Source organism: Urocitellus parryii, chromosome 4, assembly GCF_045843805.1.
Source record: "Urocitellus parryii isolate mUroPar1 chromosome 4, mUroPar1.hap1, whole genome shotgun sequence".
NCBI lineage: Eukaryota > Metazoa > Chordata > Mammalia > Rodentia > Sciuridae > Urocitellus > Urocitellus parryii.
In genome coordinates, this window is record NC_135534.1 from 54,914,848 (window position 1) to 54,931,944 (window position 17,097).

Genomic DNA, 17,097 nt, shown 5'->3' on the forward strand with positions numbered 1-17,097 from the left:
GTTGGAAGACAGAGTTCATCACGGTAGGGAGGAAATCAATGGTATGGTTTAGGGGTGGGGATAAGTGGTGGTGTCAGTGGGACAGAGAGAGGGGCAAAACTGCCAGATGTTTGGGCGGTAGAATGCACAGAACTCGGTGACAGGTGGGCATGGGGAATAAGGGAGAAGGAGGACTTTTTTTTTTTTCATTGTTTTCCATCTTATTTATTTATTTTGGTTGTTCAAAACATTACAAAGCTCATGACATATCATCGTTCATACATTTGATTCAAGTGAGTTATGAACTCCCATTTTTACCCCAAATGCAAGTTGCAGAATCACATCGGTTACACATCCACATTTTTACATAATGCCATATTAGTGTCTGTTGTATTCTGCTACCTTTCCTATCCCCTACGGTCCCCCCTCCCCTTCCCTCTCTCATCTTCCCTCTCTACCCCATCAGCTGTTGTTCAATTCTCTCCTTTTTCCCCCCCTTTCCCCTCACAAACTCTTATATGTAATTTTGTGTAACAATGAGGGTCTTCAGGACTTTGCAGTTAGTATAAACGCGAGGGTGAGGGTACCCTTTAGAGTGACGGATAACCACTCCGGAGCTGCAGGTCAGGTCCGCCTCGCGCACCTTGTCCCTCGCGTGACGCCATCCGGGTAGCCCGCGGTTTGGTCAGGACGGGCGCCCGCGCCACGGTTCCGGTTCCGGTTCCAGCTGTGACTGGAGTCTTCACCTGCGGCCAAGGGGAGAGGCCACTGGGAGCAGCCATGGCGTACTCCACAGTGCAGAGAGTGGCCCTGGCCTCGGGGCTCATCCTGGCTGTGTCTCTGCTGCTGCCCAAGGCCTTCCTGTCTCGCGGAAAGCGGCAGGAGCCGCCGCCAGCTCCCGAAGGTAAGAACCAGTTAATTCCCCGTGAGCCGCCCGGCGAGGACCGCCAGTGCTGCTTGAGCGAGGTGACGCTAAGAGTCTCCGGCCTTCGCCCAGATATCTGTCAAACCCTTCAGAGAGGGTAGGCAAGACGGCGTGTGGCCGGTTCTCTGGGCCTCAGCGGGCGGCAGCCCAGTTCCACCTGCCCCCGGGAACCCCCAGTGGGTCTTCCACACGCGTGGCCAGGAATGCACACATGCCGGGTTCCCTTCCCGGGGGCCTCGCACGCGGTAGTTTGCTTGCAGATCCTTCGTTTTTCACTCAGTGGCTTGCTCAACTCAGTTTATCATCATCTGTTCACGAGCTTTGTTTGGGTCAGTAGGGTTTCCTTTAGAGTTTGTGTTCTTTGTCGTGCTTTCGTAGAAAATAAATTAGTTGGAATCGGTGGTTTTTAACGTGATGTTGAGCGCTGTTTTTGTGCTTTTAAAGCTAGAACTTGAAGATTTTAATAAATCAAGTATCACTTCCTGAGGAGTAGATTAGCAAAATACTACGTCTCCTGTACTTAAATATCTGTTAATTCTTTGTTATTGGCATGATTGTGATATTTAAAAATCCGCCTTTTTAAATGCATTTGGGGGCTCTGCAGAATCAATGTAAAGGCGTATATGCTGAAGGCTGGGAGAAGGAACCAAAACAAGTCTCCTTAGGTCATAAAGTTCTGCCGGTAACTTTTTCTTGTAAATCATCCCAGTAAAATCCTTGAGACATGATTTTAAAGTCTCTGAACACTTTCTCTAATGTTTAACTTGTTGATTGCTGGACAGTTCCTTTTGAACTGTAATCCCCTTCACTCTAATTTGTGCATGTTGGCTGTAGTTCCATCTTCCCACAAGCATCATTACAAATACTGTGCGTGCATAGCACTTAGCTCCAGGAGTGAAGGGCATGATTTTGTTAACAGAATCTTTTTGATAGTCTTCATGCTTATAAGACTATGCCTATACTAGACTTCTGAAACATCTTTTCATATTTGATATTTTTTTTGTCTTTATTGCAAAATTCAAACTGTATCCAGTAACCTTGTCTGCTTAGAAGAAGAGTAAATTCATGATGACCCTGAGCAATGAAGATTCTTCTAAAATACTTGTTTTTACTGGGTTGGATTCCCATTATGGCAAATTATCTTTTGCAGGGGGAGGGGGTACTAGTGATTGAACACAGGGGCATTCAACCACTGAGCCACATCCCCAGCCCTTTTTGTATTTAGATTCAGGGTCTCACTGAGTTGCTTAGGGCCTCGATGAGTTGCTGAGGCTGGTTTTGAATTCGTGACCCTCCTGCTTCAGCCTCCAGAGTTGCTGGAATTAAGGCATGCACCACCAGGCCTGGCTGGTGAATTATCTTGAACAAGTATTATCGCATGTGAGTGGGAAACACTCTTCTGAATGTAATAGAGAGTCTAGAGTGGAAATTAGATATGGCTTCTTCCCCTAAGAACTCTAGTGCTGGTATCTTAAGATCTTTGCACTTTCTGTTCTTTTTATTCCTGAAGTAAGCTCTTCCCTTAGCTTACTTCTTATCATTCAAGTTTCTGCTTAGATTCAACCTCTTTAAAGAGATCTTCCCTGATGACCCCAGATAAAGTAACTCTCTTTCCCTATTGTTTCCTATTATGCTTTTTTTCTCCCATATAACAGACATATATGTGAGATGAAAGTTTCTTATTTGTTTACTTGGTTTTTTTTCTTCCTTTTAAAATGTAAACTTTGCAAAGGTAGAGATTTTATCTTATTCATTTACTACTAGCACCTGGCTGTAGTGGGAAGTCAATAAAAACATCTAAATGAATGTTTAAGATTGTGAAGCTACTAGTATTGTCAGTTTTCATTTTATATTAAAAACTACTAAGTAAAATTGACTAGGTAAAAAAAACTACCTTGAATGATACATGCTAGTACCTGAGGTTTGCTACCTAAACATTTCTTTCCTAGTACATTAACATTTTTTAAAGCAATGAATCCTAATTATTTTTGGGTTACATAAAATCTGATGAAAGCTATGTATTTTCTCTCTAGAAAAAAATGTGTACTATTTATACATACACACAAAACTTTATCAATTCAGAGAATTCAAAGACCTGGAAGTCCTTGCTTTGAAGAAAGGGACAGTCCCAATTATTTGGAAATTAATAAAATTTGTTTCATTGTACTTTCATTTTTGTCTGCTGTGTGTAAAAAAAAAAATACAGTCCCCTTTCCACATGACAGCCTTTAAGAATGTTTTAACAAATATTATGATGTATGCTATCACATAGTATACACACAATGTACATAATAACACTGTGCATTTCAAGAAAAATGAGGCAAATCCTTACCTCAAGGAACCTAAAGTTTAGTATAAGAAAATAGACATGGCATCAATTCAAATCTACATGGGGAAGATACATATGTGTAAGGGTCCGTTTTATTGGGTTTTAACAAAAGTCTCATAGAAGAGGAAAGGTTTTTTTTTTGTTGTTGTTGTTGTTTTGTAACAGCATTCTTGAGATCTAATTCACATATGCAATTTGCCTATTTAAAGTGTATGAGTTAGTATATTCACAGAATTGTGCAACCATCACTCATCACCATAATCAATTTTAGAATATTTCATCATCCCTAAAGATTTCCTATACCTTTTGGCCATAGTTCCCCAACTTCTCTGTTGCTCTGTCTCCAGCCTTGAGCAATCACTAATCTACTTCATGTCTCTGTTAATTTGCCTATGATATTTTGTAACTGGCTTTTTTAACCTAACATGTTTTCAGGGTTCCTCAATGTAGTATATATTGGTACCTTAGAATTGACAGTTCCCCCCTATTTAACTCATAGTCATCTTCTTTGATAGAGAGCATATAAGTGAAGAGTAAGAAGTTCTGCTTTCTCAGCAATTACATTTTATTATGGGGCAAATTGAACTTTTTCTCTGAACATCACTAAAAATACCTCTTTTGCTAGCCTTTTTGTAAATCTTAGTTTATTTTGGACCTTGGCCTTCTCTTGTAGCTTTTCCAAGTCTTGTCACTTTTTTGTGTTGATTATGTGTTTTTCTGTTCAACATTTTCTGTGCTTTTACAGGAATTATCTGTAAAAGCACAGAAAATGTGCTTTATTTCCCCCCTTTTCCTATCTGTTTGAAAATTTTTGAAATACCCAATCAGAAGTGCATTTTAAAAGTTTTCCTCTTAAGAGTTTCTTGCCATGGAATGTCTTGTTTTCAACACTTTCATCTGCCTTCCCAGACCCTATTCCACACAACTCCTACCTTTGTTGCTACAAATACTAAGATGGCATGGTTTCATTCTCTTAAGGTCCTCCTTTCATTTTATCAACCATTTTGCTCAGAGTAGCAGTTCCTCTGCTTAGCATATATACCTTGAGTGGAATATAAGTATGTCAGCATGTTAAGTCAAAAACTTGTCACTTGTTCCAGGGTTAGCTGAATGAGACTTTGAATAGGTACCAGGGTAGTTGAGGTCTTCCAAGATGAGAGTATGCTGCTTTTATGTTATAGTTGGCTTCAGGAGAGTCCTATCTACCACCTGCACTGGGATGGGAGCCTTTTGTGTTCCCATAATCACATATCTTGGCATCCCTCCTGTTCATGTTTTCCTGTGAGCACCTCACTTTGAACACTTAGAGTTCCTTTTCTATCACTTTCCAGTGGCCTTGTTCTCCTGGAATAGCTCATACTCTTGTCACTATGTTCTTATCAAGTGAATCCTATGTTACTGAGTTTTGATCTCTCTGAGCTATGGAAATACAAAGGCACACTTATGTATATGTGTTCATACATATATAATAGCACATATACATAATTCTTTGTTGTCTTAAATTAACTCCCTATATATTGGCCAATAAGTGCCTGAGAACAAATGTATTTTTTTTTAAATGTATTATTTTGGTGCCTTAACATTTCTTTTTTCCTAGTGAAACATCAGATCTACTCTAAAGGAAAGTTCAAAGGAGAAAGAAATTAGAAAATTATTTTGATTTCAAACAGTCATTTTCCTCTTAATATATTATGTAAATGAAGAGAAAACAGTGGGAGCAGTTTGAGAACTTGTAAATACATTAAATTAGGCATTTTTTTCCAAGAGAATAGTAATGATCAGTAATCCCCATTGCCATTTTCTTTTCTAGAAATTGCAAAATTGAAAACTGGCAGCATAATGAGGTCAAACAAACAACAACAAAAGAATTATTTTTTAGCCCTGCAAGTGACTAGGTTGGATCTTGAGGCAACAGTATTATTTATCCAGTCCAGTTCAACAAATTCAACATGCAAGACCCAAAGTATGCCCTGTGGGAGAAACCCAAACATAATTAAAACACTAAACTTTTATTCAATAAGTTCTTAGTTCATTTTTGTCCTCTGACTAGAGACTACCAGGAACATACCTATAGTTGAACGTTTTGGGTTTAGTATTTGTTGCAGTAAGGGAAAATGCAAACCATTGAGAATTATTTCAGTAAGACAGTTTTAGGAAAAACCTTACAAGATTTAGGCTTGTTAGGTGAGTTTGAGAAAGATTGGGGCTTTGCTCTAAATTGGATGAAGTGGGCCAAATTCTGTGACTGGGTATCTTTTTAAGTGTTTTTTATTAGTGCATTATAGTTTTACGTAACAGTTGAATTCATTTTGAGATAATCATGCATGCATGGTACCTCTTCTTTCTCGCCCTCTCCTCCATTCCCCTGTTTTCCTTCTTCTACCTGGGGAGATGGGAAAGAAAAGAGGAGAAAATGTGGAATAAATTCAACAAAATTATACTACATGCATGTAAAAATATACTGCAGTGAATTTCATCTTTGTGTGTTTTTATAAAGCACCAATTAAAAATAAATAAATAGAAGGAAGACCAATAGAGTAGAGGATGAGTATCTTAATAGGATTTGTCTTAAGGGAGGATAGACTAGAAAAAGGCTAAAGCTATAATTGAAGAAGTGACAGTCACTTATTTAGCACTAGGGGATGTTTGTAGCTTGGACAATATTCATGTTTTGTCTGTGTTTAGACAGAGTGGTCTTTTTTTTTTTTTGATCCATCATGTCACAGAATGGCCCTCTTTGATTTTGATATGTTGAAATTCTTTGTGAATAAAGGAATTTGACAGGACCTAGCTGTGAGTGTCAAGCCATTTCATAGCTAGGATCTTAACCAATGACTAACTGAAAGGATGGTCATTCTCCTTCACTCTGCTGCCTTCATTCTGCTGCAACATAGCTTCTTGCTGTGTTAGTGGAAACCAAAATGACAAGACCAGTTGGAATAATGCTTGACGATTACCCTGGTAATAAAACAGTGATAGATAATGTATTCTGAGTCCATGAGCTAAGCCCTGTGCTAAGTAACCTAGACACATGATCATCTCTCTCAGTAATATATTGAGTGAAGTGGTTGTCAGGAAGTTGATAAAAGATGAAAAATGAGCAGACAACAATGTGAGTTAGGTAGAAGCGGCATACAAGGAGATGGAGCCCTTGGAGGAAAATGGTGAGAAAGAGGCAGTCAGAGCTCTTATCCTTGCATATACCTTAAGTAATGTGGAATTAAATACAGCCTCTACAACTTCTTTTGTCTAACTTCTACATATGAGAGAAAACATGACCCTGACTTATTCCTGCAAATGACATAATTTTTTTTTATGACTCAATAAAACTCCATTGTGTCTATATACCACATTTTGTTTATCCATTTATCTGCTGATGGACACCTTGGCTGGTTCTGTAGTTTGGCTGTTGTGAATTGTGCTGCTGTTGTAAATATGGATATGCATGTATCACTATAGTATGATGACTTTCATTCTTTAGGATAAATTCCAAGAAGCGGTATAGCTAGGTCTTATGGTGCTTCCTTGCCTAGTCTTTTGAGAAACCTCTACACTGATTTCCATGGTGGTTGTACTAATTTATACTCCTACCAACAGTGTAAAATGTGATTTTTTTCCCTACATCCTCTCCAGCATTTATTATTGTTTTTATTCTTGATAACTGTCATTTTGACTAGATTGAGATGAAATCTCTGTGTAGTTTGACTTGCATTTCTAGTTATTTTGAACAGTTTTTCACATATTTGTTTCTTCATTTGAGAAGTCTGTTTAATTCATTTGCCCATTTAATAATTGGGTTGTTTGATTTTTTGGTGTAAAGTGTTTGAGTTCTTTATATATTCTAGATATTAACCCTCTGTCATAATAATAACTAGCAAAGATTTTTCTTTCAGTCTATAGGTTCTGTCTTCACATTCCTAATTGTTTCCTTTGCTGTGCAGAAACTTTTTAATTTGATGCTATCCTATTTATTCACTCTTGGCATTATTTCCTGAGCTTTATATTGCCTGTTCCTAAAAGCTGGAATTCTGACCTATATTGTCTTCTAGGAGTTGCATAGTTTCTGGTCTAATTCCTAGGTCTTTGATCCATTTTGAGTTGTTTTTTGTGTAAGATAAGAGATAAGGATCTAGTTTCATTCTTCTACATATGGATAACCAGTTTTCCCAGCACCATTTGTTAAAAAGGCTATCTTTTCTCCCATGTATGTTTTTAGCACTTTTGTCAGGGATCTGTCAAGGACTGTAGATGTGTGGGTTTGTTTCTGTGTCTTCTATTCTGTACTGTTGGTCTATGTGTCTGTTTCTATGCCAGTACCATGAAGTTTTTGTTGTTATAGCTCTGTAGTCTAATTTGAACTCAGGTATTATGATGCTTCCATCTAGCATTGCTTAAAAAAGGCTTTGAATTGCTTTGGATATTCTGGGTCTTTTATTTCCAAATGAATTTTAGGACTTTTTCCTAGTTCTGTGAAGAATGTCTTTGCTATTTTCATGGGGATTGCATTGAATCTTTATATTGGTTTGCTTGTATGGCCATTTTAACAATATGAATTCTGTCTATCCATGAACATGGAAGGTCTTTCCATCTTCTGAGTCTTCAATTTCTTTCTTCAATCTTATTCTCTAGTTTTCATTGTAGAACTCTTTTACTTTCTTGGTTAGATTTATTAGTAGTTATTTTTTTTTTTTGTTGAGGTTATTGTGAATGGAATTGTTTTTCTGTTTTTTTTTTCTCAGCAGATTCATTCTTGGTATATTAGAAAGCTATTGATTTTTGTAAGTTGATTTTATAATCTGCTACATTGCCAAATTTTTAAAAAATTTGTTCTAGCAGTCTTTTGGTGAATTTTTTTGAATATTCTAAATTAAGACATATCATCTGCAAATAGTGATAATTAGACTTCTTTTCCTATTTTTATCCCTTTTATTCCTTCTCTTGCTTAATTGCTGTGATTAGAATTTCTAGCACTTTCTTAAATGGGAATGATGAGAGTAGACATCCTTGTCTTGTCCCAGATTTTAAAGGAAATGCTTTTGTTTTTTCCCATTTACTATGAGATTGGCTTTGGGTTTTTCATATTTAGTCTTTATGATGTTGAAGTAGATTCCTTCTATTCCTAGTTTCTTTAGTGTTATGTTAAAACAATAAGTGGGTGTTGAATTTTTTCAAAGACCTTCTCTGAATCTATTGAGATGACTAAGTGATTTTTGTCCTTAATTTTGTATTTGTGTGATAAATTACATTTATTGATCTTACATCTCTGGAATAAAACCAACTTGGTCATGTTGTATAGTCTTCTTAATGTTTTTGAACATGATTCGTTAATATTTTATTAAGTATTTTGCATTTATTAAGTTCATCAAGGATATTGGTCTGTATTTTTCTTTCCTTGGTGTGTCCTTTGTAAGAGACTTTTTGCTGTTTTCCCAGACCCTAGGTTAATCCCCCTCAAGTATCTTTCAGACTATATCAATTTCCTGAACAATGTTCTGTGGTAGTAGAGTTATACTCCACATAAGTTAGCATTTAAATTTCTTTGCACTCTTTCAATCTTTACTTTCCTCTCCTTTTGTTACTTCCCTAAATGGAGCCAAATTAATTTGGTATTTAACCCTACTTATTGGTTTCTTTGTTCTCATTCTCCTTATTATGTACTCTCTTTTCTCCTGGTGTGCCTTAACTTCTCTGCTGGTCTTAATCTCTCATTCCCTTCAATGACTGACTTAATTTAACTCTTTTTAAAATTACATTTTTGCATCCTTTTAATATTTAAACATTTAGTTTGTCTAGATATAATAAAGTCTATGATACCCTGCTCTTGATGCTGATCTTTTTTTGGACATGCGGCTTTACATCATTATTCCATTTGAGAACTATTATTTCTATATTTTTTATAGATCTCTTTCTACCTTTGGCAGAATCTTTTTTGGGAGATGTTGGGGGGTACAGGGGATTGAACTCAGGGGCACTTGACCACTGAGCCACACCCCTAGCCCTGTTTTGTATTTTATTTAGAGACAGGGTCTCATTGGGTTGTTAGTGCCTTGCTTTTGCTGAGGCTTGCTTTGAAGTTGCCATCCTCCTAAGCCACTGGGATTATAGGTGTGTGCCACCATGCCAGGCCTGTGGCAGAATCTTGAACATAATAAATATTAAATAAATATTCATGGCTGAGAGATCTAGAAAAGTTTATGAAGAGATGTGTAATATTTAGCATTATTTTTCTTCAGTTTTAAAAATGCAAAGTTATGCCTTTTATGTCATTATCTGGTTTTAACTTCTTATTTTTTTAATTTTATGCCAGGTTTTAAAGACAGTGTTCTCAATACAGTAAAATGAAATTTGACAACATATTACTATAAATATTAAATTTGGTTTATTGAACACTAGCTTCTCAATATATCAGATTCTCTAGAGAGAGGTTAGCTTCCTGTATGCTTGCTAGGCATTTTTTTAAAGGAGTAATAACCTTAAAGTGTTCTCACTATGTGATAATAATAAGATCTTCCACAATTTAAAAGAGACATAGTTACAACACTCAGAATAAGAGATGGTGACTTCATGGTTTCATTCTTTGTCCAAAGCTGTGCTTCTGTTGCTGACTCATTCTTAAATGAAAGCATTTCTTTCCATAATTTTCATGTCATCCAAAGTCAATATTGGGAAGGAAAGAAGGATTATTAGAGTAGAGCTTGGTTGAGAAGGACATAGGCAGAAAGCAGCTTCCAAGATCAAGAGTTAGCTATCTTGCCTCCCTGCCTTTCTTCCTCCCTTCTTCCTTCTTACCACAAGAGCAGAGAATTGGCTTGAAGATAGTCCTTAGTTCTTAGCACTTCATTAACTTTGTCAGTATAAAGTTATTTTCTTATGCTTTTAACCCTTTATCCTCAAGCCACATATTCATTCCTTTCCCAGCTCAGATGCATCCACTCCTATATGTTTTATGTTTTGTCCTACATATTTGCTTGCAGGATATATAATTATGTGTGTGTGTTCAGTCTTACATATGGTATTTGTTATTTTTACCAAATCAGTATATTTAGCAATTTTTAAAGATGTGTTCATATTTATAGGCACATCTAAAGTGTGATTTCTAAAAGCTACATAGAATTATTTATTTATATCCACTCCATGTTGATTTTTCATGCTCCCAATATGGAAATCAATGTTACTTCAAGCTCCTGCTGCATTATCATCACGGTGAACACTCTCACACAGGTCTATAGTATGTAATTTGCATATATATAACCTTATTTGAGAATTTCTTAGGGATTTATTCCCCAGAGAGGGATCACGGGATCATAGAGCCTATACATGCTTAATGTCACTAAGTATAAATAGATCACTTAGCAAAGTGGCTGTATCGGTTTATATTCTTACCCACAGTGCATTGATTTCTTGCCTCCCCACATCTTTTCTAACTTTGCTATATCTACCATCCTAATTTTTGCCCTTCTGGTGGGTATAAAGTGCTGTACCATTATTTTAATTTGCATTTTACTCATTTGCTTTACTCTGAATTTAATCATCATTTTATATATTGTTAGCCATATAGGAGTAATCCCTTCAGTTTTAAATGTTATAAAATCTTCTCCTTATCTTCATTTTTCTTTATTTATGACCCTAAAGTTGAATACTTGGGAGATTTAGTAGGCCAAGTATTGAACTAGCACAATCATTTATATTCACATGGTTTGTTTAACTCTAGGGAAGGCTGAAAAATATGGTTTAGCTTTGGACCCAGAAGGGAGAGAAAATGGGTTTGGTGAGCAGCAGCAATTACCATGCCATATTGGTATCCTTTAATCAAGTTCCTTTTTTTTTGGTACCAAGGATTGAACTCAGGGGTACTCAACCGCTGAGCCACATCCCCAGCCCTTTTTTATATTTTATTTAGAGAAAGGGTCTCACTGAGTTGCTTAGTGCCTCACCATTGCTGAGGCTGACTTTGAACTCCTGAACCTCCTGCCTCAGCCTCCTAAGTCACTGGGATTATAGGCATTTGCCCCTGGGCTTGACTTTTTTTTTTTCCTTAAAATTGTGTTAGCTTCTGTTATTTGTACATCATTGCATGAGATGTTTTCATAATAAATGTATTTAAAATAGTAGAAGAGATAAAGATCAATTAATTTGTTTTCTCAGGAAAATTGGGCCGATTTCCACCTGTAATGCATCATCACCCAGCACCCTCAGATGGCCCAACCCCTGGGGCTCGTTTCCAGAGGTCTCACCTTGCAGAGGCATTTGCAAAAGCCAAAGGATCAAGTGGAGGTACTGGAGGAAGTAGTGGAAGAGGCCTGATGGGGCAGATTATTCCAATCTATGGCTTTGGGATTTTTTTATATATACTGTACATTCTATTTAAGGTAAGTGGAATCATCTTAATTATATCATATTTTATGAGAGAAAATCTAATATTAGTCTAATAAAAATCATCTACATTTAAAACTCTTTAAAGTTTATCAAACTCTTTCAAGTCCATCATCTCTTTAAACCTTGCCTCCTCTTTGAGATACTTAGGATAGCCATTATTTCAGCTTTACCGATGAGAAATCTTGGCTCAGAACTCGAGTGCCCCACAGTTAACAACTAAAAAGGCAAAACCAAGACTTGGGCTTGGTTCTTCCAGTTTCTAGTCCAATGAGAAATGTGATTCAAAGCCAAATTAAAAATAAAAAAAAAAAGGACTGAGTATCTTTGCAAGCTGAAGAGCTTTATTCTTAGGGTTGGCACAGTGATTTCCAGGTAGCCACTGTGAGACCAAATAATGATTGTACTAATATGACTTTGTTTTCCTTCTCCCCACACTAATATGCCATTGCTATTTTTAATATCCTCTCTAGTAATTCTCCTAGGACAGAACTATCTTATCTTGAAACTGAGCTTGATATTTCCTAGTTCTGGGGAGACATGGTGTGGGTCTTTTAAAAAGAGATTTCCAATTAAATTCCACCTCTGGGCAGGCTTTTGTAGGCCACAGTCCTATGCACTATCAAGTAGAGATAGAAGCTTCACTTTGTACTCCTAACTAGAGTAAGATTAGGTGATTTGAGTTTCTTCTTGCCCAGGAATGCTGCACACCACCAGAGTTGATTCTGCAAGAATGCCCCTGGGGTTTAGCATCCCCTTTAAGATAAGCATGGGCAAAGCAAATGACCTGTTGGAAGATTTTTTTTTTCCCTATACCTTAATAATATTTACTTGGGTACCTTCTCAAATCTCTCAGTGGCTTTTAAAAAAAGATGTTTCTCTAATACTGCTACTTCATTTGATTTCTGACTTAATTTTTATCTCCCAACCTTTTTTTTTTTCCATTTAATATGAGGGTTCCATGACTTTGAGGTTCTGAGCTGCTGTTGATGTGCTGTACCTCCTTCAATTCTCAGCTCTCAAAGGGGAAAACTGCAGAGGATCGGAAATGCTCTAGTGTCACACCTGGAAACACCCACAGGAAAATTAGTAAGTGTCTCTTCTCAATAAATTCACAAGTGTTATTGAGTCAGACAGCAGTAATATAGTCAGAGGGACAATCTATGGTATGTCTTAACAGCATTTCTTAAACGTTGTTCCAAATTCATCTGATGCTGTTTTTATCTTAGCTCTGGGAATTCTCAAAAGTTTCCTTATTGATTTTTGGGCTTTTAAGGGAAGGATGCTACAGAAAGTACAGAACTGATAGTTTACTGTTTTATTGTATTGGGAAATTAGTATTTCACATTCGGAATGGGTTACTTCTCATTTCCATACCTCAAAATATTGGTAGCAGATACCTTTATTTCACAGAGAGGATAACTGAGGCAGAGAAATCACATCATTGTCCAAATCAGTTATTAGCTCTAAGGAAAGAGTGAAGATTTGAGGCTCTTGAAACATAATCATCAAATATTTATTGCCAAACTAGAGTATTCTGTGCTCTCTAGGGAGATGAAATGTATATAGCATAACTTTTTCCTCTAAGAATTTATAGACTAGAAAGGACATCAGGAAAAATAACCTGTGAAAAGTTTAGAAAGAAGGGACTTACCATAAGCACGATGGGAAATCAGTTTGGGTGGCTGTGAAGGAGCAATCAGATGGCTTGAGTAAGATATTGGCAAATACAATTTCTTGAGCTTATGGAGGTCTAGAGGGTGTTGATGTACTACAGCTGTGGGAAAGAAATCTTGAGTGGATTAAGACCAGACTGCTACTTTCTCCTTTGAATAATGAATCCTCATCAGACATTTTTAAAGAAAGGTATCAGCAAAATGAAATGAGGCTGAGCCACAGAGGCATCTTGCTTAGTACATAAAGGCTTTGGATTCCCCTGGATTCTCTGTGAAATTAGATATCTCAGTCATATTCTGCATCCTTTTTGGAAACTTAGTCAAGGAGTCCTTGAAGAAAGCAGCTATATGTTTTTAGGAGAGATAGTGATGATAAATATATCAGTAATTTTTTTAAAAATTTGCTCTTTACAGAGTAGCAAGTTATATATCTTGTCACATAATGCATTTGAGACAGAAGTAGATCAAATGAATTTATAAGAGCAGCTCTTTTGTAGTAATGGTAATAGTTTAATATAGCTTCTTATCCTTTAATTTTGAATCATGCAGGAAAAAAATAACCTAATAAGCACTATGTCCTGTAGACACTTTATAAATGTTAACTGTATGCATGAGAGTTTGTTCTAAAAGCATTAAAAGGCCTTTGAAATATTATATTTATAATGACCTTCTGAATATATTTGGGTAAGAGAGTACTCGAAGTATGAAATAGAAAAAGTAGATTACCTACATAATGAATAGCATTTCATTTAGCATTTTATTTTCCTACTGCATTAAAGTTTATTTCAATTACTGATTAAGTGATATATTTTTTCTCTTCAATAGATATACGTATTCCCAACTGACCCTGGTTGAGAAAAATTGCATCTGGGAATCAGAGTTACATAGCATAGCATGCTCTTTATCCAGATAACCAAGGTAGAAAACTTTGGGCAGAGGTTTTAGCACTGGTTGAGGAGTTCTTTTTTGATGAAGTCTAATGTTTAAACTGTTTTCTTACAGATATGTTTCAGACCTTACTTACAGATAAAATAGTACTCATTTTATGTCTTAACTCCTTTTCAAAAGTACATTATAGCTTTTGTACTTTACCCTTAAACATCATTTAGATCACAAATGTATAGTTATCGTCAGTTTCTTCTTGTGTGGCTATGTAGGGGTATGTTTTCACTCCTGGGTATTTTCTTTAGTTTGTCCTGCTATATAACTATTAGAGACTGATTTTATTCACCACTCACTAAACATCTATTCTATAGATCTTGGTATACAGACCTCTGTATTCTTTTTGTACTGATTAGACTAACTGGAGAGACTCCTGGTCTCTCTGAGATGAACCTGCCTGGATTACCATAGTGTCATGGTTAGGTTTTTCATGAAAGGGCTTAGGGAGTATACAGTTGCTGGTTCTTAGATTGATGCTTGTTTTGCAGCTAATTTTGAGCTTGTACAACTTCAAGAAAAACTGAAGGAGACAGAGGAAGCCATGGAAAAATTAATCAACAGAGTGGGACCTAATGGGGAGAGGTAGGTTTTCATCTAATAGGACTCATTTCCCATTTAGAGAATGAATTAAAATTTTTTTTCATTTCTTTGATATATGGACCACTTATTTTCATTTTGTTTAATTGTCAAATTATTTGTTATTTACATAATCTTGCTGAACATTTCCATTTTCATACTATCAAGCAACTTGTTTTTATGAGTTTAGTGTGTCACAAATTATTGTCAGAGTAAGGAAAAATGTGAGTAAATCCTAAAGGATAAAATAATCTGTTTTTAAGAAAGACAGTTTCCTGGCTATCTTAAAAAAAAAAGTGTAATTTCAGTTAAAACCAGATTGTCGAATATTGTTTTTTCTGTTTGAGACCAGATGACAGAAGAGAGCAACTATCATCACATTAGGCATTTATTTGTGTTTTGTGTTGACTGACTGCCCATAGAGAATTAGACATGTAAAATAGGTGTCAAGAACCATACTAGCCTGTGAACGTCTAGTGCGTTTGGGTCCCTGGGTAAGGGTCGCGAAATCACCGGGACACAGGGAATGCAGAGCCAAGGCAGCAATTGCAACTGCATGCTGAGCTTTATTTGCATGTTTCTTTTATATTCTTCTTCTAACAAAGCAAGCAACTCTTCAGTAACACTTCACCCACATAGCCCAAATATCATACCTCATCGGATACACAGAGCTAAATTCAAGTTGTTCCTGTTCTTTTTGATAAGTACCCTCCTTCCCAAAGTTCTTTGTAGACATTATCTAATCCCCAAATGTACTGTTCCCAGGTCCAGTATGCAGGAAGCTTCTTCCTCTAGGCCAAACCATGCAGAAGCTTGTGTCTTGTGATAAGGGGAAGAGGACTTTTCCTCCTCCTAGCGAGGCATGCCTTCAGCTGACCTAAATCACAGCCACAGCTTTTTGCAAAGTGTCAGGCTGAGGGAACTAAACTCTGCACACTTAAACCTTAATAATTTCTTCTTTTTTCTTTTGTTTTTCCAAAACAGCTTTCCACAAAGTTAATATAGAGGTTTGAAATGGTCTTATGCACATGCAGTATGTTATTACAAAAAGGATAATAACTAGGCATAACACTATTTCCATTTCTCCAGCCGTATGGGTAAGACTTTGAGCAACTCCTTTGGGATTTAATCCCTCTAACTGTTTTAAAAACAATTTAGCTATTTGTACAGAATCATCATGTTGAAACCCTTTTTCAAAAATTTCAAATATATCCTTTTGTAAAGAATCAATCACTAATCGAGCTGTTTCATTACCATCGAGATAATTTTGTATGGCACTCCATTTGTGTAAGCTTTGATTATATTGTATATTAGTTATACAAAAAGAAGTTGAGTTTTAGTCACATTTTAATTTAATTTCTTGTTCTAAGGTGAGTATCTTTTTTTTTAACCAATTAACTGTCTATTTTAGAATATTTATTTGAGTTTGAAGTCTAGAATCAATTTGAACCTGGGATAGCCATAACTCATGTGAATCTTTATGTCATTTCTCAACAAAATATTTTGTTTGCAAAGAAGTATGTAAAGCTATCCCTGAAACTGTAGCAACTGTAGCCACTGTTATAAGACTTAGAATTACAGCAACTACAACTTCCACAAATCGTTTAGTACGTTTTAACAATCATCTAAAAAATTTCAGAACCAAAGTATTTACAGGATCCTGGGATCATGGTCTTTGTAAGTTCACAGGAAGCCAAATGTGAGAGCCTTGTTGTAACAGCACAATGGAATAACCAGAAAGAATAGGAACAGATGTATTAATACAGGTATACAATTTACAATTAAAGCATAAAATTTTTTCATCAAAAGTAACATTTTTAATTAAGAACAGATATGGCATGGGCGCACATATAGTTATATTATATTTTTTAAATACAGTAAAATTATAAGAAGCAGCAGATTGACTAGTCCCAGAGAAAGAGCCATTAGACAAGATTACAGGTTTAGTTGTAGCAGTAATCTTTCATAAATGTGTTTGTAAATGATGAGGGTACTGTACTGAAGCCAAGTGTGGGTCAGCAATTCTGCCATCACCCCAGGCCATTAATTTGTCGTTCCAAATGGTTTCATTTTATCTCTCTTTCGACGGGATTTTGTATGTAGAAGATAAATCACAAGCAGTAATATTTCATTCTGAACAATTTTTTAAGAACATCCCATAAGGATCCCACATGATAATATCCTGAAATATCTTTCCGAATTTACCTAAACATTCCTGCCATATAAAAGGGGAGTATCTCAAGTCCTGATAAGTAAAATCAGGGCACTCGGGGAACATAGGGTATTTTTGTTTAGTT

At 36.2% G+C, this 17,097-nt stretch overlaps 1 protein-coding gene across 3 annotated transcripts in view; it reads left to right on the forward strand.

Annotated features, from left to right (window-relative positions):
* Positions 1-759: 759 nt before the first annotated feature.
* The window catches only part of Ric3 (RIC3 acetylcholine receptor chaperone), a 38,788-nt gene continuing 22,450 nt past the window's right edge, over positions 760-17,097 (forward strand). For 2 of the 3 annotated variants that reach the window (XM_026409591.2, XM_026409590.2), the window contains exons 1-4: positions 760-883; positions 11,379-11,602; positions 12,623-12,695; positions 14,713-14,806. In XM_026409591.2, coding sequence (XP_026265376.2) covers positions 760-883; positions 11,379-11,602; positions 12,623-12,695; positions 14,713-14,806 — 515 coding nt within the window. The remainder of the gene's footprint in view (positions 884-11,378; positions 11,603-12,622; positions 12,696-14,712; positions 14,807-17,097) is intronic. The other variant, XM_026409592.2, reaches the window with a different exon arrangement.